Source organism: Aegilops tauschii, chromosome 1 (assembly GCF_002575655.3).
Source record: "Aegilops tauschii subsp. strangulata cultivar AL8/78 chromosome 1, Aet v6.0, whole genome shotgun sequence".
Classification (NCBI taxonomy): domain Eukaryota; kingdom Viridiplantae; phylum Streptophyta; class Magnoliopsida; order Poales; family Poaceae; genus Aegilops; species Aegilops tauschii.
Window position 1 is genome coordinate 65,057,615 of NC_053035.3, and position 22,278 is coordinate 65,079,892.

Sequence of the window (22,278 nt, forward strand, 5' to 3'; positions counted from 1 at the left end):
AGTAACATACCGATTGACAAAGGGAATTGTATACGGGATTGATTGAATCCTCGACATCATGGTTCATCCGATGAGATCATCATGGAACATGTGGGAGCCAACATGCGTATCCAGATCCCGCTGTTGGTTATTGACCGGAGAGTCGTCTCGGTCATGTCTGCATGTCTCCCGAACCCGTAGGGTCTACACACTTAAGGTTCGGTGACGCTAGGGTTGTAGAGATACTAGTATGCGGTAACCCGAAAGTTGTTCGGAGTCCCGGATGAGATCCCGGACGTCACGAGGAGTTCCGGAATGGTCCGGAGGTGAAGAATTATATATAGGAAGTCCAGTTTCGGCCACCGGAAGGGTCCCGGGGGTCCACCGGGTGGGGCCACCTATCCCGAAGGGCCCCATGGGCTGAAGTGGGGAAGGGAACCAGCCCCTGGTGGGCTGGTGCGCCCCCCTTGGGCCTCCCCTGCGCCTAGGGTTGGAAACCCTAGGGGTGGAGGGGCGCCCCACTTGACTTGGGGGGCAAGTTCCCCCCTTGGCCGCCGCCCCCCCTTGGATATGGGATCTCCTAGGACCGGCGCCCCCCCAGGGGCCCTATATATAGAGGGGGGAGGGAGGGCAGCAGCACCCCAAGCCCTGGCGCCTCCCTCCCTCCCGTGACACCTCTTCCTCCCCGCTTGTGCTTGGCAAAGCCCTGCCGGGACCCCGCTACTTCCACCACCATGCCGTCGTGCTGCTGGATCTCCATCAACCTCTCCTCCCCCTTGCTGGATCAAGAAGGAGGAGACGTCGCTGCTCCGTACGTGTGTTGAACGCGGAGGTGCCGTCCGTTCGGCGCTAGGATCATCGGTGATTTGGATCATGACGAGTACGACTCCATCAACCCCGTTCTCTTGAACGCTTCCGCTCGCGATCTACAAGGGTATGTAGATGCACTCCTCCCCTCTCGTTGCTAGCATCTCCTAGATTGATCTTGGTGACACGTAGGAAAATTTTGAATTTCTGCTACGTTCCCCAACAGGAGGTGGCAGAGGATGCCGTGTACAGCCAGGAGATGGAAGAGGTCCTTGAGGGTTGACATCACCTATATCCAGAACAGGAAAAACAAGTTAGTTGTGTTATCTTGATGCTTGAACTAACACAGCATGCGCAACTAGGCAGCCTGTTCTGTGCAACTAGCCACCATGATGTGTGCAACTGGGCACAATGATGTGTGCAACTGAAGTTACACACCTAGTTAGGTCAGGAGTTGGGGCAGGTAATTACCTAGATAATGAGCCCCCTGATTGCTGCCTGGAGGTGGAGGAGGTCCTCGAGGGTTGCCATCATCTGATGGCCCCGTGGCAGTAGTTGGTTTTTTCTTTTTCTTGGACTTGTTCAGGTGGCCGATCTCGGTACGTGCTGCGCACATATGCTTGTATACAATAGCTTGTGCTGGATCAGAACCACTCGCAAACTTTGCTAGTTTCCGAAAATCGTATATCATGTTCCTCTCCCTTATCTGCTTCTTTGATTGAGGAGGCATTTCATCCGGTTGCTCATAACCAGTCCCTGGCGCACTAGGTACAGCAGTAGGTGTCCACCGTCTTAGCAGGTACCTTTCCGGTATGACATCAACTCCAATATGGGTGAACACCTTGAGGATGTGGCAACAGAGGATGCCGTCCTTGTCCATTCTACAACACTCACACAAATAGGAACCCTCCTCCACCCTTGCATGCACCAAGTAGTTTCGAGAACCATATTTGGCAACAAATTCCTGGCTCGGTATGAGCTCAAATATATCAGCACCAACTTGGAATGCATTATAACGTCCAATCAGCTCAAACTCTTCTCTGAACATGCGGTAAAGGTCCCTAGTATAGGTTTTGTAAGCTTGCTTCTCTATTGGGAAGTTGGACCACAGCTCAATCTCAAGGTGTTCTGTCCTGTAATCATTGCAGCCTTCCTTGGTAAGGATGTGGTTCTGGATTTTTTCATATTGCTTGACGAAGTTCAGCATTGAGTTGTGTGGGTTCACATATCTTTTCAGGACGGCGTTGAACCCCTCACTATGCTGTGTAGACTGTAGGAACAGGAAGAACCTGTGTTTGAAGTAGCACGGCACCCAAGTTGACATGTATTCGTACAACTTCTCAAAGTGCGTGTGTGTCATAGCCTCGTACTTCATCATTAACCCAGCCCAATTCTGCTCAAACTCGTCTATAGTGAAGCTGAAGTCAACACACTTGTTGAAATCATCAGAGAGTCCTGGATTCCGGCACAGCAGCCAACCAACTTTTTCCTGAGCCTTTTTCATGATGTGCCATCGACAACAGCGGTGCACGGTGGTTGGAAAGATGCTCTGTATTGACTGCCTCATTGCACCATCCTGATCGGTGATGAAGTTGTCAGGAGATTTGCCATCCATAGCCTCTAGGAATGCTCCAAAGACCCAATCAAAGCTCGATGCCAACTCCTGCCTCACAAACGCGCAACCCAGCATGAAAGATTGGTCATGTCGGTTTATTCCTATGAAGGGCGCGAACGGCATATTGTACATGTTGGTCATGTAGGTGGTGTCAAACGATATGCAATCGTGGTATGCCTCCGCATAAGCTTTTCGAGCTAAGCCATCCACCCAAAATATGTTGACAACTCTGTCCTCTTCATCATATTTCACCTTATAGAAGAAGTCTGGATCGGTTTTTTGTATATCCTTGAAGTGCGCAATTGTCTCAATCAGATCACCCTCCTTTGTGTCATCTCTACGGAAACTTGTACAAAGATTTGTTATTGCCTTTGGTCCGAATGGCACCATCATCTCAGATCCATAGAACTCTGCCATTACATGCATCATACGTCCTGCATAATACAAAAACAAACACTATATCCTTTTTTAGTTGCACGAATGCGCACATCCAGCTGCACAGTAATAGGACATGTGTTGGCACAGAAGATAATCGCAGGAAATGGACACCTAGCTGCACCTTTTTAAAAACACTTTTGCACTTTTTGCATACAAGACATTGTGTAGTTGCACAGTAAAGACAATCTAGTTGCACAACAAGCACCAAAAGTGATATACAAACAGCATGAGAAGTTGGACACCAGTTGCACAGTTAAGTCATTTCAGTTGCACAGTAGTACCATAACAGTTGCACACTGGACTGCCTAGAGGAAAACTTAATTCTTTAAGGGATATAGAAAAACACCACACCTGTAGTCAAGTTGCAGTTATACAAGATGCGCAGAAACTCCTTTTCATCAGGTGAGATGCCTTGGTGGGATCTCAAGTATTTGGACAATGAAGGTTTGTTCACGAGCGGATGATTGTGGTCACGAACAAAGTGCGTCACCTCCCATCGCCCATCTATCAGCTTCACCAACATTTTCGCTTTGCACTAAGTCTGCTTTATTGTCTCATGTTTGCACTTCTTCTTCTTCTTACTAGTACAGCCTCCTCTTCAGCAAATATTGGAGGTTCTTCTTCCATCTCCTCATCACAGTAAACAGATTTTGGATCTGGAATAGGGTCCAGGACAGGAGGAGCCTCAGCTCCTCCATCATCAGCTTTGGGCTTCTTGAACTTGTTGCAGCAAAACTGTTGTTTTATCAATTCATTGGTGCGGGGTGTCCGTCTAGATGTGTTCATCTTGATAGAGAAACCCATCCGTAGTGCGTAGCTGTTGTAGTGATCCTTAGCAATTTGAAGGCTGTCAAACCTCATGCCAACATAGGGTTCCATAGGTTGAGAACCAGCCTCATCCTCTCCTTCTTCTCCTTGCACAGCTCCGTCAACAGCCCCAGCTCCTAGCTCAGTCCTGGTTGGATTAGGAACATTTGCCTCGGTTCCCGTGTCATCTAGAGTATGGCTCTCTGACTGCAAAGACACCACTACAGGAGCACCACGGTCTGATGACTGGCCTGCCACATTGTCATGGCCCATAGGGTTACCATCATGACTTGCCTGCGTGTAGTAAACAGATCAACCATTTTCTGTCCATTTTCCTTATTGTATGCTGGGTTGCTGCTGATCCGTATCATGAGGAAGCTCATTGAGATCAGGAGGCAACTCATTGAGATCAAGCATTTTTTTTCCTTTTTTTGGATGCTGCCACACACTCCCTGCACATATTAAAAAGTAGAAATTGATGTCATCTGTTGGTAACCACAGAAAAGAGTGTTTCAAACAACCTAAAAACTTAGTAAATAGGCAGTTGCACACCATTTTGTGACAATCTTAGTTCCAAAAGCAACATGACTGTAGCATAATCTTTATTATAACAGTTATGAATTTTTTTGTTTGCACAGAGTTGTTGTGTTAGTTGCACAAAGAGCATGACTTCTTTTTACTACAGAGTTTTCTGACTTTTTCCCTTTGTTTCATTGCAATGATCTGTAGGTTTTCTGTGTTGGCAAGGAGCTGTTTCAGATTTTTCTGCACATAATTTGATGTTACATTTGAGACGGAAAATCCAGGTGAAAGAAGAAAGAAGAATTGGAGGACAGATTATAGTTATATATTTTCATCGCCGTTATGTTTTTAGTTCCGGTATATTGAACATATTTTTACACTATAGCTTTGCAATAGGTGTGGGACCAGAATATATGTGTGGGACAAGATTATATGCGTGAATATGTTAATATGGTTTGTGGCTTCATTAGCCATGGACAAAAGTTCTTGTGTTTTTGCTGTCGCACTACAGATTTTTGGTTTCGCTAGAATAGACGTCTCAATTGCCAGGATGCATTTTTCCACTTGGCCAGCATACATATTCAGTTGGACATTCAATGTTTTTAGTTGGCTAGAATAGATGTCTCAGTTGGCCAGGTTGCATTTATTTCAGTTTTTGGCCAACATGCATGTTCAGTTGGACAGTTAATGTATTCAGTTGGCTAGAATAGATGTCTCAGTTGGCCAGGATACATTTTCTCAGTTTTGGCCAACATGCATGTTTAGTTGGCCAGAAAACATGTTTTTATTTGCACATATACTACAGTTTTGGCTAGCATGCATGCCGAGTACACGTGGGGTACAATGCATGTTTTAGTTTTGGCTAGCATGCATGCCGAGTTGCCAAAATATAGGTTCAGTTGGCTGGGATGCATGTTCAGTTGCACATTTATGAATTTTTTGTTGCACATATCTATTGGACAGTCAATTTGTTCATTTGCAAACAATAACTACAAGTTGGTAGAATGCATGTTTAGTTTTTGGCTACAATGCTTGTTGAGTTGGCTTTAATCATGTTTTAATTGGCCAGAGAACTGGTTTTTAGTTGGCTTGTTTAACACATCCAGGTGGGAGAAACTTGTTTGGCATGCATCAAGTAGTTTTTGGCTTGTTTAACACATCCAGCAGTAACATCAAGTAGGCTGGTGTGATGTGCCAGATTCACCTCTTTTTTGAGGCAGCTTCTCCATGGATTTGTCCTAGATCCATGGAGAAGGGGGTTTACATATGCCTACATATATGCAGTAGAAGAAAGGGGGAAGTGAAGAGGGGCAGAGGGGGCTTACCTACTTGATGTTACTGCCTGGTATGGCTCTGACCACCCTGCCCTTAGATCTTCTTTTTTGAAGCAGCTCCTTCTTCTACTTTGGGGCTCCCATGGCGGCTGTGTAGGAGGAGGAAGAAGGGTTGGGGGGCGATTCTGTTGGATCTCCTTCTGGCGTGCAGAAGAAGAAGAAGGCAGCGTGGGAGGGGCTGAGGCATGGGGGGCGAGCGGGCGTGGGTGCGAGCTGGGGACAGCTGGCCACGTGGGGTGGTTTGCGATTCTGTTGGTGGCCGCTCGATCAGTCTGTTTTGGTGGCCGGTCGATCGGCCGGGTTGGTGGCCCTTCCTTTTCTGTTTCGCGGGGAACAGGGGGTTTCCTTTTTCAGCCGGCCGCTCGGTTGCACTAGTGGGCAGCCAGCCGCCCACTAGACGCGTCCTAAAAATACAATGAGAATACACATGGGAGGAGACACAATACACACATACTCCTTCCAACCCAAAATGTAAGATCACATTTTACATTATTATTGTGTCAAAATTGGTATTACATTTTGGAATGGAGGGAGTATCTCATACGAAGTAACAAGTGAATGATGTGTTGGGAAACGCAGTAATTTCAAAAAAATTCCTACGCACACGCAAGATCTATCATGGTGATGCATAGCAACGAGAGGGGAGAGTGTAGTCCACGTACCCTTGTAGACCGTAAGCGGAAGCATTATGACAACACGGTTGATGTAGTCGTACGTCTTCACGATCCGACCGATCCTAGCACCGAAAGTACGGCACCTCCGTGATCTGCACACGTTCGGCCCGGTGATGTCCCACAAACTCTCGATCCAGCTGAGTGTCGAGGGAGAGCTTTGTCAGCACGATGGCATGATGACCGTGATGATGAAGTTACCGACGCAGGGCTTCGCCTAAGCACTACAACGATATGACCGAGGTGGAATCTGTGGAGGGGGGCACCGCACACGGCTAAGACAACTGTCAACTTGTGTGTCTACAGGGTGCCCCCTTCCCCCGTATATAAAGGAGTGGAGGAGGGGGATCGCCGGCCCTCTATGGCGCGCCCTGGGAGGAGTCCTACTCCCACCGGGAGTAGGATTCCCCCCTTTCCCTAGTTGGAGTAGGAGAAGGAAGGAGGGGAGAGGGAGAAGGAAAGGGAGGCGCCGCCCCCCTTCCCTAGTCCAATTCGGACCCAAGGGGGAGGGGGCGCACGGCCTGCCCTAGCCGCCCCTCTCTCTCTCCACTAAAGCCCATTAGGGCCCATATACTCCCCGGGGGGTTCCGGTAACCCCCCGGTACTCCGGTAAATGCCCGAACTCACCCGGAACCATTCCGATGTCCAAACATAGTCATCCAATATATCGATCTTTGTGTCTCGGCCATTTCAAGACTCCTCGTCATGTCCGTGATCATATCCGGGACTCCGAACAAACTTCGGTACATCAAAACACATAAACTCATAATACCGATCGTCACCGAACGTTAAGCGTGCGGACCATACGGGTTTGAGAACTATGTAGACATGACTGAGACTCATCTCCGGTCAATAACCAATAGCGTAACCTGGATGCTCATATTGGTTCCTACATATTCTATGAAGATCTTTATCGGTCAAACCGCACAACAACATATGTCATTCCATTTGTCATCGGTATGTTACTTGCCCGAGATTCGATCGTCGGTATCTCAATACCTAGTTCAATCTCGTTACCGGCAAGTCTCTTTACTCGTTCTGTAATTCATCATCCTGCAACTAACTCATTAGTCACAATGCTTGCAAGGCTTATAGTGATGTGCATTACCGAGAGGGCCTAGAGATACCTCTTCGATACTCGGAGTGACAAATCCTAATCTCGATCTATGCCAACTCAACAAACACCATCGGAGACACCTGTAGAGCATCTTTATAATCACCCAGTTATATTGTGACGTTTGATAGCACACTAAGTGTTTCCCCGGTATTCGGGTGTTGCATAATCTCATAGTCATAGGAACATGTATAAGTTATGAAGAAAGCAATAGCAACAAACTAAACGATCATCGTGCTAAGCTAACGGATGGGTCAAGTCAATCACATCATTCCCTAATGATGTGATCCCGTTTATCAAATGCCAACTCTTTGTCCATGACTAGGAAACTTAACCATCTTTGATTAACGAGCTAGTCAAGTAGAGGCATACTAGTGACACTCTGTTTGTCTATGTATTCACAATTGTACTAAGTTTACGGTTAATACAATTCTAGCATGAATAATAAACATTTATCATGATATAAGGAAATATAAATAACAACTTTATTATTGCCTCTAGGGCATATTTCCTTCAGTCTCCCACTTGCACTAGAGTCAATAATCTATATTACATTGTAATGATTCTAACACCCATGGAGTCTTGGTGTTGATCATGTTTTGCTCGTGAGAGAGGCTTAGTCAACGGGTCTGCAACATTCAGATCCGTATGTATCTTGCAGATCTCTATGTCTCCTTCCTTGACTTGATCGCGGATGGAATTGAAGCGTCTCTTGATGTGCTTGGTTCTCTTGTGAAATCTGGATTCCTTTGCCAAGGCAATTGCACTAGTATTGTCACAAAAGATTTCCATTGGACCCGATGCACTAGGTATGACACATAGATCGGATATGAACTCCTTCATCCAGACTCCTCCATTTGCTGCTTCCGAAGCAGCTATGTACCCCGCTTCACACGTAGATCCCGCCACGATGCTCTGCTTGGAACTGCACCAACTGACAGCTCCACCATTCAATAAAAATACATATCCGTTTTGTGACTTAGAGTCATCCGGATCAGTGTCAAAGCTTGCATCGACGTAACCATTTACGACGAGCTCTTTGTCACGTCCATAAACGAGAAACATATCCCTAGTACTTTTCAGGTATTTCAGGATATTCTTGACCGCTGTGCAGTGATCCACTCCTGGATTACTTTGGTACCTCCCTGCTAAACTAATAGCAAGGCACACATCAGGTCTGGTACACAGCATTGCATACATGATAGAATCTATGGCTGAAGCATAGGGAATGACTTTCATTTTCTCTCTATCTTCTGCAGAGGTCGGGCATTGAGTCTGACTCAACTTCACACCTTGTAACACAGGCAAGAACCCTTTCTTTGCTTGATCCATTTTGAACTTCTTCAAAACTTTGTCAAGGTATGTGCTTTGTGAAAGTCTAATTAAGCGTCTTGATCTATCTTTATAGATCTTGATGCCCAATATATAAGCATCTTCACCAAGGTCTTTCATTGAAAAATTCTTATTCAAGTATCCTTTTATGCTATTCAGAAATTCAGTATCATTTCCGATAAACAATATGTCATCCACATATAATATCAGAAATGCTACAGAGCTCCCACTCACTTTCTTGTAAATACAGGCTTCTCCAAAACTCTGTATAAATCCATATGCTTTGATCACACTATCAAAGCGTATATTCCAACTCCGAGAGGCTTGCACCAATCCATAAATGGATCGCTGGAGCTTGCACACTTTGTTAGCACCTTTTGGATCGACAAAACCTTCTGGTTGCATCATATACAACTCTGCTTTAAGATATCCATTAAGGAATGCAGTTTTGACATCCATTTGCCAAATATCATAATCATAAAATGCGGCAATTGCTAACATGATTCGGACGGATTTAAGCATCGCTACGGGTGAGAAGGTCTCATCGTAGTCAACTCCTTGAACTTGTCGAAAACCTTTTGCAACAAGTCGAGCTTTGTAGACAGTAACATTACCGTCAGCGTCAGTCTTTTTCTTGAAGATCCATTTATTCTTTATGGCTTGCCGATCATCGGGCAAGTCAACCAAAGTCCATACTTTGTTCTCATACATGGATCCCATCTCAGATTTCATGGCCTCAAGCCATTCTGTGAAATCTGGGCTCATCATCGCTTCCTCATAGTTCGTAGGTTCGTCATGGTCAAGTAACATGACTTCCAGAACATGATTACTGTACCACTCTGGTGCGGATCTTACTCTGGTTGACCTACGAGGTTCGGTAGTAACTTGATCAGAAGTTTCATGATCATCATCATTAGCTTCCTCACTTACTGGTGTAGGAATCACTGGAACTGATTTCTGTGATGAACTACTTTCCAATAAGGGAGCAGGTACTGTTATCTCATCAAGTTCTACTTTCCTCCCACTCACTTCTTTCGAGAGAAACTCCTTCTCTAAAAAGGATCCATTCTTAGCAACGAATATCTTGCCTTCGGATCTGTGATAGAAGGTGTACCCAACAGTCTCCTTTGTGTATCCTATGAAGACACATTTCTCTGATTTGGGTTCGAGCTTATCAGGTTGAAACTTTTTCACATAAGCATCGCAGCCCCAAACTTTAAGAAATGACAACTTGGGTTTCATACCAAACCACAGTTCATAAGTTGTCGTCTCAACGGATTTAGATGGTGCCCTATTTAATGTGAATGCAGCCGTCTCTAAAGCATAACCCCAAATTGATAGCGGTAAATCAGTGAGAGACATCATAGATTGCACCATATCTAGTGAAGTACGATTACGACATTCAGACACACCATTACGCTGTGGTGTTCTAGGTGGCGTGAGTTGCGAAACTATTCCGCATTGTTTCAAATGAAGACCAAACTCGTAACTCAAATATTCTCCTCCACGATCAGATCGTAGAAACTTTATTTTCTTGTTACGATGATTTTCCACTTCACTCTGAAATTCTTTGAACTTTTCAAATGTTTCAGACTTATGTTTAATCAAGTAGATATACCCATATCTGCTCAAATCATCTGTGAAGGTAAGAAAATAACGATACCCGCCGCGAGCATCAACACTCATCGGACCGCATACATTAGTATGTATTATTTCCAACAAGTCTGTCGCTCGCTCCATTGTTCCGGAGAACGGAGTCTTAGTCATCTTGCCCATGAGGCATGGTTCGCAAGCATCAAGCGATTCATAATCAAGTGATTCCAAAAGCCCATCAGCATGGAGTTCCTTCATGCGCTTTACACCAATATGACCTAAACGCCAGTGCCATAAATAAGTTGCACTATCATTATTAAACTCATATCTTTTGGCTTCAATATTATGAACATGTGTATCACTACTATCAAGATTTAGTAAAAATAGAACACTCATCAAGGGTGCATGACCATAAAAGATATTACTCATATAAATAGAACAATCATTATTCTCTGATTTAAATGAATAACCGTCTCGCATCAAACAAGATCCAGATATAATGTTCATGCTCAACGCTGGCACCAAATAACAATTATTTAGGTCTAAAACTAATCCCAAAGGTAGATGTAGAGGTAGCGTAACAACGGCGATCTCATCGACTTTGGAACCTTTTTCCATGCGCATTGTCACCTCGTCCTTAGCCAATCTTCTCTTAATCCGTAGCCCCTATTTCAAGTTACAAATATTAGCAACAGAACCAGTATCAAATACCCAGGCGCTACTGCGAGCATTAGTAAGGTACACATCAATAACATGTATATCAAATATACCTTTCACTTTGCCATCCTTCTTCTCCGCCAAATACTTGGGGCAGTTCCGCTTCTAGTGACCAGTCCCTTTGCAGTAGAAGCACTCAGTCTCAGGCTTAGGTCTAGACTTGGGCTTCTTCACTTGAGCAGCAACTTGCTTGTTGTTCTTCTTGAAGTTCCCCTTCTTCCCTTTACCCTTTTTCTTGAAATTGGTGGTCTTGTTGACCATCAACACTTGATGCTCCTTCTTGATTTCTACCTCCACGGCCTTTAGCATTGCGAAGAGCTCAGGAATTGTCTTATCCATCCCTTGCATATTATAGTTCATCAAGAAGCTCTTGTAGCTTGATGGCAGTGATTGAAGAACTCTGTCAATGACGCTATCATCAGGAAGATTAACTCCCAGTTGAGTCAAGTGGTTGTGGTACCCAGACATTCTGAGTATATGTTCACTGACAGAACTATTCTCCTCCATTTTGCAGTTGTAGAACTTATTGGAGACTCCATGTCTCTCAATCCGGGCATTTACTTGAAATATTAACTTCAACTCCTGGAACATCTCATATGCTCCATGACGTTCAAAACGTCGTTGAAGTCCCGGTTCTAAGCCGTAAAGCATGGCACACTGAACTATCGAGTAGTCATCAGCTTTGCTCTGTCAGACGTTCATAACATCTGGCGTTGCTCCTGCAGCGGGTTTGGCACCTAGCGGTGCTTCCAGGACGTAATTCTTCTGTGCAGCAATGAGGATAATCCTCAAGTTATGGACCTAGTCCGTGTAGTTGCTATCATCATCTTTCAACTTAGATTTCTCTAGGAACGCATTAAAATTCAACGGAACAACAGCACGGGCCATCTATCTACAACAACATAGACATGCAAAATACTATCAGGTACTAAGTTCATGATAAATTAAAGTTCAATTAATCAAATTACTTAAGAACTCCCACTTAGATAGATATCCCTCTAATCATCTAAGTGATCACGTGATCCAAATCAACTAAACCATGTCCGATCATCACGTGAGATGGAGTAGTTTTCAATGGTGAACATCACTATGTTGATCATATCTTACTATATGATTCACGCTCGATCTTTCGATCTCAGTGTTCCGAGGCCATACCTGCATATGCTAGGCTCGTCAAGTTTAACCCGAGTATTTTGCGTGTGCAAAACTGGCTTGCACCCGTTGTATGTGAACGTAGAGCTTATCACACCCGATCATCACGTGGTGTCTCGGCACGACGAACTTTCGCAACGGTGCATACTCAGGGAGAACACTTATACCTTGAAATTTATTGGGAGATCATCTTATAATGCTACTGTCGAACTAAGCAAAATAAGATGCATCAAGGATAAACATCACATGCAATCAATATAAGTGATATGATATGGCCATCATCATCTTGTGCCTTTGATCTCCATCTCCAAAGCACCGTCATGATCACCATCATCACCGGCTTGACACCTTGATATCCATCGAAGCATCATTGTCGTCTCACCAACTATTGCTTCTACGACTATCACTACCACTTAGTGATAAAGTAAAGCAATTACATGGCAATTGCATTTCATACAATAAAGCGACAACCATATGGCTCCTGCCAGTTGCCGATAACTCTGTTACAAAACATGATCATCTCATACAATAAAATTTAGCATCATGTCTTGACCATATCACATCACAACATGTCCTGCAAAAACAAGTTAGACGTCCTCTACTTTGTTGTTGCAAGTTTTACGTGGCTGCTACGGGCTGAGCAAGAACCGTTCTTACCTATGCATGAAAAACCACAACGATTTTTCGTCAAGTGTGCTGTTTTAACCTTCAATAAGGACCGGGCGTAGTCACACTTGATTCAACTAAAGTTGGAGAAACTGACACCCACTAGCCACCTGTGTGCGAAGCACGTTGGTAGAACCAGTCTCGCGTAAGCGTACACGTAATGTCAGTCTGAGCCGCTTCATCCAACAATACCGCTGAATCAAAGTATGACATGCTGGTAAGCAGTATGACTATTATCGCCCACAACTCTTTGTGTTCTACTCGTGCATATAACATCTACGCATAGACCTGGCTCTGATGCCACTGTTGGGAAACGCGGTAATTTCTAAAAATTTCCTACGCACACGCAAGATATATCATGGTGATGCATATCAACGAGAGGGGATAGTGTAGTCCACGTACCCTTGTAGACCGTAAGCGGAAGCGTTATGACAACGCGGTTGATGTAGTCGTACGTCTTCACGATCTGACCGATCCTAGCACCAAAAGTACGGCACCTCCGTGATCTGCACACATTCATCTTGGTGATGTCCCATGAACTCTCGATCCAGCTAAGTGTCGAGGGAGAGCTTCATCAGCATGACGGCGTGATGACGGTGATGATGAAGTTACCGACGCAGGGCTTCGCCTAAGCACTACAACGATATGACCGGGGTGGAATCTGTGGAGGGGGGCATGCTACCTCTTGAGCACTGCGTTGGTTTTCCCTTGAAGAGGAAAGGGTGATGCAGTAAAGTAGCGTAAGTATTTCCCTCAGTTTTTGAGAACCAAGGTATCAATCCAGTAGGAGGCCACGCACGAGTCCCTCGCACCTACACAAACAAATAAAATCCTCGCAACCAACGCAAGAAAGGGGTTGTCAATCCCTTCACGGTCACTTACGAAAGTGAGATCTGATAGATATGATAAGATAATATTTTTGGTATTTTTGTGATAAAGACGCAAAGTAAAGAAAGAAAAATAAAAATGGCGCCAGAAATAGCTTGTTGACGGGAGATTAATATGATGGAAAATAGACCCGGGGGCCATAGGTTTCACTAGTGGCTTCTCTCATGAGCATAAGTATTACGGTGGGTGAACAAATTACTGTTGAGCAATTGACAGAATTGAGCATAGTTATGAGAATATCTAGGTATGATCATGTATATAGGCATCAGTCTGCGACAAGTAGACCGACTCCTGCCTGCATCTACTACTATTACTCCACACATCGATCGCTATCCAGCATGCATCTAGAGTATTAATTTCAAAAGAACAGAGTAACGCTTTAAGTAAGATGACATGATGTAGAGGGATAAACTCATGCAATATGATATAAACCCCATCTTGTTATCCTCGATGGCAACAATACAATACGTGCCTTGCTGCCCCTACTGTCACTGGGAAAGGACACCGCAAGATTGAACCCAAAGCTAAGCACTTCTCCCATTGCAAGAAAGATCAATCTCGTAGGCCAAACCAAACTGATAATTCGAAGAGACTTGCAAAGATAACCAATCATACATAAAAGAATTCAGAGAAGATTCAAATATTGTTCATAGATAAACTTGATCATAAACCCACAATTCATCGGTCTCAACAAACACACCGCAAAAGAAGATTACATCGAATAGATCTCCACGAGAGAGGGGGAGAACATTGTATTGAGATCCAAAAGGAGAGAAGAAGCCATCTAGCTAATAACTATGGACCCGAAGGTCTGAGGTAAACTACTCACACATCATCAGAGAGGCTATGGTGTTGATGTAGAAGCCCTCCGTGATCAATGCCCCCTCCGGCAGGACGCCGAAAAAAGCCCCAAGATGGGATCTCACGGGTACAGAAGGCTGCGGTGGTGGAATTAGGTTTTCGTGGATGCTTCTGTTGGTTTGGGGGTACATAGGTATATATAGGAGGAAGAAGTACGTCAGTGGAGCAACGTGCGCCCCACGAGGGTGGAGGGCACGCCCCCCTACCTCGTGCCTTCCTGGTTGATGTCTTGACGTAGGGTCCAAGTCCTCTGGATCACGTTCGTTCCGAAAATCACGTTCCCAAAGGTTTCATTCCGTTTGGACTCCATTTGATATTCTTTGTCTGCGAAACTCTGAAATAGGCAAAAAAAATAGCAATTCTGGGCTGGGCCTCCGGTTAATAGGTTAGTCCCAAAAATAATATAAAAGTATATAACAAAGCCCATTAATCATCCAAAACAGAATATAATATAGCATGAAGCAATCAAAAATTATAGATACGTTGGAGACGTATCAAGCATCCCCAAGCTTAATTCCTGCTCGTCCTCGAGTAGGTAAATGATAAAAACAGAATTTTTGATGCGGAATGCTACTTAGTATAATTTTTTAATGTAACCCTCTTAATTGTGGTATGAATATTCAGATCCGAAAGATTCAAGATAAAAGTTTAATATTGACATAAAAGCAATAATACTTCAAGCATACTAACTAAGCAATTATGTCTTCTCAAAATAACATGGCCAAAGAAAGTTCATCCCTACAAAATCATATAGTTTAGTCATGCTCCATTTTCGTCACACAAGAATGCTCTCATCATGCACAACCCCGATGACAAGCCAAGCAATTGTTTCATACTTTAGTAATCTCAAACTTTTTCAACCTTCACGCAATACATGAGCGTGAGCCATGGATATAGCACTATGGGTGGAATAGAATATAATGATGGGGGTTATGTGGAGAAGACAAAAAAGGAGAAAGTCTCACATCAACGCGGCTAATCAACGGGCTATGGAGATGCCCATCGATTGATGTTAATGCCAGGAGTAGGGATTGCCATGCAACAGATGCACTAGAGCTATAAATGCATGAAAGCTCAACAAAAGAAACTAAGTGGGTGTGCATCCAACTTGCTTCCTCACGAAGACCAAGGGCATTTGAGGAAGCCCATTGTTGGAATATACAAGCCAAGTTCTATAATGAAAATTTCCCACTAGTATATGAAAGTGACAAAACAAGAGACTCTCTATCATGAAAATCATGGTGCTACTTTGAAGCACAAGTGTGGAAAAAAAGGATAGTAGCATTGTCCCTTTTTTGGGGGCCTTCCTTTTTTTATTTGGCCTTTCTTTCTTTTTTTTTGGGACAATACTCTATGAATGATGATCATCACACTTCTATTTATTTACAACTCAATGATTACAACTCGATACTAGAACAAAGTATGACTCTATATGAATGCCTCCGGCGGTATACCGGGTAGTAATGAATCAAGAGTGACATGTATGAAAAATTATGAACGGTGGCTTTGCCACAAATACGATGTCAACTACATGATTATGCAAAGCAATATGACAATGATGAACGTGTCATAATAAACGGAACGGTGGAAAGTTGCATGGCAATATATCTCGGAATGGCTATGGAAATGCCATAATAGGTAGATATGGTGGCTGTTTTGAGGAAGATATAAGGAGGTTTATGCGTGAATGAGCGTATCATATCGCGGGGTTTGGATGCACCGGCAAAGTTTGCACCAACTCTCAATGTGAGAAAGGGCAATGCACGGTACCGAAGAGGCTAGCAATGATGGAAGGGTAAGAGTGCGTATAATCCATGGACTCAACATTAGTCATAAAGAACTCATATACTTATTGCAAAAATCTACAAGTCATCAAAAACCAAGAATTACGCGCATGCTCCTAGGGGGATAGATTGGTAGGAAAAGACCATCGCTCGTCCCCGACCGCCACTCATAAGGAAGACAATCAAAGAACACCTCATGTTTCAAATTTGTTACATAACGTTTACCATACGTGCATGCTACGGGACTTGAAAACTTCAACACAAGTATTTCTCAATTTCACAATTACTCAACTAGCACAACTTTAATATCACTACCTCCATATCTCAAAACAATCATCAAACTTCTCTTAGTATTCAGCACACTCATAAGAAAGTTTTTCTTTTACTAGTCTCGAATACTTAGCATATTAGGATTAATTTTCCTTTTTAAGCAAATTACCATGCTGTTTAAGACTCTCAAAATAATATAATTGAAGCATGAGAGAATAATAGTTTCTATAAAACAAAACCACCGCCGTGCTCTAAAAGATATAAGTGAAGCACTAGAGCAAAAACTATATAGCTCAAAAGATATAAGCGAAGCGCATAGAGTATTCTAATAAATTTTGAATCATGTGTGTCTCTCTCAAAAGGTGTTTACAGCAAAGATTATTGTGGTAAACTAAAAAGCAAAGACTCAAATCATACAAGACGCTCCAAGCAAAACACTTATTATGTGGTGAATTAAAATATAGCTCCAAGTAAAGTTACCGATAGAAGTAGACGAAAGAGGGGATGCCTTCCGGGGCATCCCCAAGCTTTGGCTTTTAGGTTTCCTTAGATTATCTTGGGGTGCCATGGGAATCCCCAAGCTTAGGCTCTTGCCACTCCTTGTTCCATAATCCATCAAATCTTTTACCCAAAACTTGAAAACTTCACAACACAAAACTTAACAGAAAATCTCGTGAGCTCCGTTAGCGAAAGAAAACAAAACACCAATTCAAGGTACTGTAATGAACTCATTATTTATTTATATTGGTGTTAAACCTACTGTATTCCAACTTATCTATGGTTTATAAACTATTTTACTAGCCATAGATTCATCAAAATAAGCAAACAACACACGAAAAACAGAATCTGTCAAAAACAGAACAGTCTGTAGTAATCTGTAACTAACGCAAACTTCTGGAAATCCAAAAATTCAGCCAAAATAGGAAGACCTAGACAATTTGTTTATTGATCAGAAGAAATTGGAATCAATATTTTATCACGTTCCGGTGATTTTTAACAATTGTTTTCGTGAACAGAAAGTTTCTGGAATTTTCAGCAAGATCAAATAACTATCATCCAAGAAGATCCTATAGGTTTAACTTGGCACAAACACTAATTAAAACATAAAAATGTTGGGGAACGTAGTAATTTCAAAAATTTCCTACGCACACGCAAGATCATGGTGATGCATAGCAACGAGAGGGGAGAGTGTTGTCCACGTACCCTCGTAGACCGAAAGCGGAAGCGTTAACACAACGCGGTTGATGTAGTCGTACGTCTTCACGATCCGACCGATCAAGTACCGAACGCACGGCACCTCCGAGTTCAGCACACGTTCAGCTCGATGACGTCCCTCGAACTCCAATCCAGCTGAGTGTTGAGGGAGAGTTTCTTCAGCACGACGGCGTGGTGACGATGATGCTGTTCTACCGACGCAGGGCTTCGCCTAAGCACCGCTACGATATTATCGAGGTGTAATATGGTGGAGGGGGGCACCGCACACGGCTAAAAGATCGTTGATCAATTGTGTGTCTCGAGGTGCCCCCTGCCCCCGTATATAAAGGTGCAAGGGGGAGGCCGCCGGCCAAGGAGGAGAGGCGCGCCTAGGAGGAGTCCTACTCCTACCGGGAGTAGGACTCCCCCCCCCCTTTCCATGTTGGACTAGGAGAGAGGGGAAAGAGGTGGAGGGGAGGAAGGAAGGGGGGCGCCGCCCCTCTCCTTGTCCTATTCGGACTGGGGGGGAAGGGGCGCGCGGCCCTGCCCTGGCCTCCTCTCCTCTCTTCCACCTAGGCCCAATAAGGCCCATTAAGTTACCGGGGGGTTCCGGTAACCTCCCGGTACTCCGGAAAAATCCCGATTTCACCCAGAACACTTCCGATGTCCAAACATAGGCTTCCAATATATAAATCTTTATGTCTCGACCATTTCGAGACTCCTCGTCATGTCCGTGATCACATCCGGGACTCCGAACAACCTTCGGTACATCAAAATATATAAACTCATAATATAACTGTCATCGTAACGTTAAGCGTGCGGACCCTACGGGTTCGAGAACTATGTAGACATGACCGAGACACCTCTCCGGTCAATAACCAATAGCGGAACCTGGATGCTCATATTGGTTCCCACATATTCTACGAAGATCTTTATCTGTCAGACCGCAACATACGTTGTTCCCTTTGTCATCGGTATGTTACTTGCCCGAGATTCGGTCGTCGGTATCTCTATACCTAGTTCAATCTCGTTACCGGCAAGTCTCTTTACTCGTTCCGTAATACATCATCCCGCAACTAACTCATTAGTCACAATGCTTGCAAGGCTTATAGTGATGTGTATTACTGAGTGGGCCCAGAGATACCTCTCCGACAATCGGAGTGACAAATCCTAATCTCAAAATACGCCAACCCAACAAGTACCTTTGGAGACACCTGTAGAGCACCTTTATAATCATCCAGTTACGTTGTGACGTTTGGTAGCACACAAAGTGTTCCTCCGGTAAACGGGAGTTGCATAATCTCATAGTCATAGGAACATGTATAAGTCATGAAGAAAGCAATAGCAACATACTAAACGATCGAGTGCTAAGCTAACGGAATGGGTCAAGTCAATCACATCATTCTCCTAATGATGTGATCCCGTTAATCAAATGACAACTCATGTCTATGGCTAGGAAACATAACCATCTTTGATCAACGAGCTAGTCAAGTAGAGGCATACTAGTGACACTATGTTTGTCTATGTATTCACACATGTATCAAGTTTCCAGTTAATACAAAACTAGCATGAATAATAAACATTTATCATGATATAAGGAAATAAATAATAACTTTATTATTGCCTCTAGGGCATATTTCCTTCAGTCTCCCACTTGCACTAGAGTCAATAATCTAGTTCACATCGCCATGTGATTTAACATCAATAGTTCACATCACCATGTGATTAACACCCATAGTTCACATCGTCATGTGACCATCACCCAAAGGGTTTACTAGAGTCAGTAATCTAGTTCACATCGCTTATGTGATTAACACCCAAAGAGTACTAAGGTGTGATCATGTTTTGCTTGTGAGATAATTTTAGTCAACGGGTCTGTCACATTCAGATCCGTAAGTATTTTGCATATTTCTATGTCTGCAATGCTCTGCACGGAGCTACTCTAGCTAATTGCTCCCTCTTTCAATATGTATCTAGACCGAAACTTAGAGTCATCTAGATTAGTGTCAAAACTTGCATCGACGTAACCCTTTACGACGAACCTTTTGTCACTTCCATAATCGAGAAACATATCCTAATTCCAGTAAGGATAATTTTGACCTCTGTCTAGTGATCTACTCCTAGATCACTTATTGTACTCCCTTGCCAAAATCAGTGTAGGGTATACAATAGATCTGGTACACAGCATGGCATACTTTATAGAACCTATGGCCGAGGCATAGGGAATGATTTTCATTCTTTTTCTATCTTCTGCCGTGGTCGGGCTTTGAGTCTTACTCAATTTCACACCTTGTAACACAGGCTAGAAACTCTTTCTTTGACTGTTCCATTTTGAACCATTTCAAAATCTTGTTAAGGTATGTACTCATTGAAAAAACTTATCAAGCATCTTGATCTATCTCTATAGATCTTGATGCTCAATATGTAAGTAGCTTCACCGAGGTCTTTCTTTGAAAAACTCCTTTCAAACACTCCTTTATGCTTTGCAGAATAATTCTACATTATTTCCGATCAACAATATGTCATTCACATATACTTATCAGAAATGTTGTAGTGCTCCCACTCACTTTCTTGTAAATACAGGCTTCACCGCAAGTCTGTATAAAACTATATCCTTTGATCAACTTATCAATGCGTATATTCCAACTCCGAGATACTTGCACCAATCCATAGATGGATCGCTGGAGCTTGCATATTTTGTTAGCACCTTTAGGATTGACAAAACCTTCTGGTTGCATCATATACAACTCTTCTTTAATAAATCCATTAAGGAATGCAGTTTTGTTTATCCATTTGCCAGATTTCATAAAATGCGGCAATTGCTAACATGATTCGGACAGACTTAAGCATAGATACGAGTGAGAAACTCTCATCGTAGTCAACACCTTAAATTTGTCGATAACCTTTTGCGACAATTCTAGCTTTGTAGATAGTAACACTACTATCAGCGTCCGTCTTCCTCTTGAAGATCCATTTAATCTCAATGGCTCGCCGATCATTGGGCAAGTCAATCAAAGTCCATACTTTGTTCTCATACATGGATCTCATCTCAGATTTCATGGCCTCAAGCCATTTTGCGGAATCTGGGCTCACCATCGCTTCTTCATAGTTCGTAGGTTCGTCATGGTCTAGTAACATAACCTCCAGAACAGGATTACCGTACCACTCTGGTGCGGATCTTACTCTGGTTGACCTACGAGGTTCAGTAATAACTTGATCTGAAGTTCCATGATCATCATCATTAACTTCCTCACTAATTGGTGTAAGCATCACTGGAACTGATTTCAGTGATAAACTACTTTCCAATTCGGGAGAAGGTACAGTTACCTCATCAAGTTCTACTTTCCTCCCACTCACTTCTTTCGAGAGAAACTCCTTCTCTAGAAAGGATCCATTCTCAGCAACGAATGTCTTGCCTTCGGATCTGTGATAGAAGGTGTACCCAATAGTTTCTTTTGGGTATCCTATGAAGATTTACTTCTCCGATTTGGGTTCGAGCTTATCATGTTGAAACTTTTTCACATAAGCATCGCAGTCCCAAACTTTAAGAAACGACAACTTGGGTTTCTTGCCAAACCACAGTTCATAAGATGTCGTCTCAACTGATTTAGATGGTACCCTATTTAACGTGAATGCAGCTGTCTCTAATGCATAACCCCAAAACGATAGTGGTAGATCGGTAAGAGACATCATATATCGCACCATATCTAATAAAGTACGGTTACGATGTTCGGACACACCATTACACTGTGGTGTTGCGTGAGTAGTGAAACTATTTCACATTTGTTTTTATTGAAGGCCAAACTCGTAACTCAAATACTCTTCTCCACGATCAGATCGTAGAAACTTTATTTTCTTGTTACGATGATTTTCCACTTCACTCCGAAATTATATGAACTTTTCAAATGTTTCAGACTTCTGTTTCATTAAGTAGATATACCCATATCTGCTCAAATCATCTGTGAAGGTCAGAAATTACTGATACCTGCTACGAGCCTCAATATTCATCGGACCACATACATCTGTATGTATGATTTCCAACAAATCTGTTGCTCTCTCCATAGTTCCGGAGAACGGCGTATTAGTCATCTTGCCCATGAGGCATGGTTCGCAAGCATCAAGTGATTCCAAAATCCCATCAGTATGGAGTTTCTTCATGCGCTTTACACCAATATGACCTAAACGGCAGTGCCACAAATAAGTTGCACTATCATTATTAACTTTGCATCTTTTGGCTTCATTATTATGAATATGTGTATCACTACGATCGAGATCCAACAAACCATTTTATTGGGTGTATGACCATAGAAGGTTTTATTCATGTAAACAGAACAACAATTATTCTCTAATTTAAATGAATAACCGTATTGCAACAAACATGATCAAATCATATTCATGCTCAACGCAAACACCAAATAACACTTATTTAGTTTCAACACTAATCCCGAAAGTATAGGGAGTGTGCGATGATGATCATATCAATCTTGGAACTACTTCCAACACACATTGTCACCTCTCCTTTTACTAGTCTATG

The 22,278-nt window shown here is 43.2% G+C and overlaps 1 protein-coding gene across 1 annotated transcript; it reads right to left on the reverse strand.

Moving 5' to 3' along the window:
- Nucleotides 1–1,228: 1,228 nt before the first annotated feature.
- On the reverse strand, nucleotides 1,229–5,686 carry LOC109775883 (protein FAR1-RELATED SEQUENCE 5-like). Its single transcript, XM_020334577.3, has 3 exons — nucleotides 5,494–5,686; nucleotides 3,191–4,098; nucleotides 1,229–2,835 (listed from the first exon to the last, which is right to left on the reverse strand). The coding sequence occupies exons 2-3, from the start codon at nucleotides 3,360–3,362 to the stop codon at nucleotides 1,229–1,231; spliced, it is 1,779 nt and encodes a 592-aa protein (XP_020190166.2). The 5' UTR covers nucleotides 3,363–4,098; nucleotides 5,494–5,686.
- Between the last annotated feature and the right edge of the window lie 16,592 nt (nucleotides 5,687–22,278).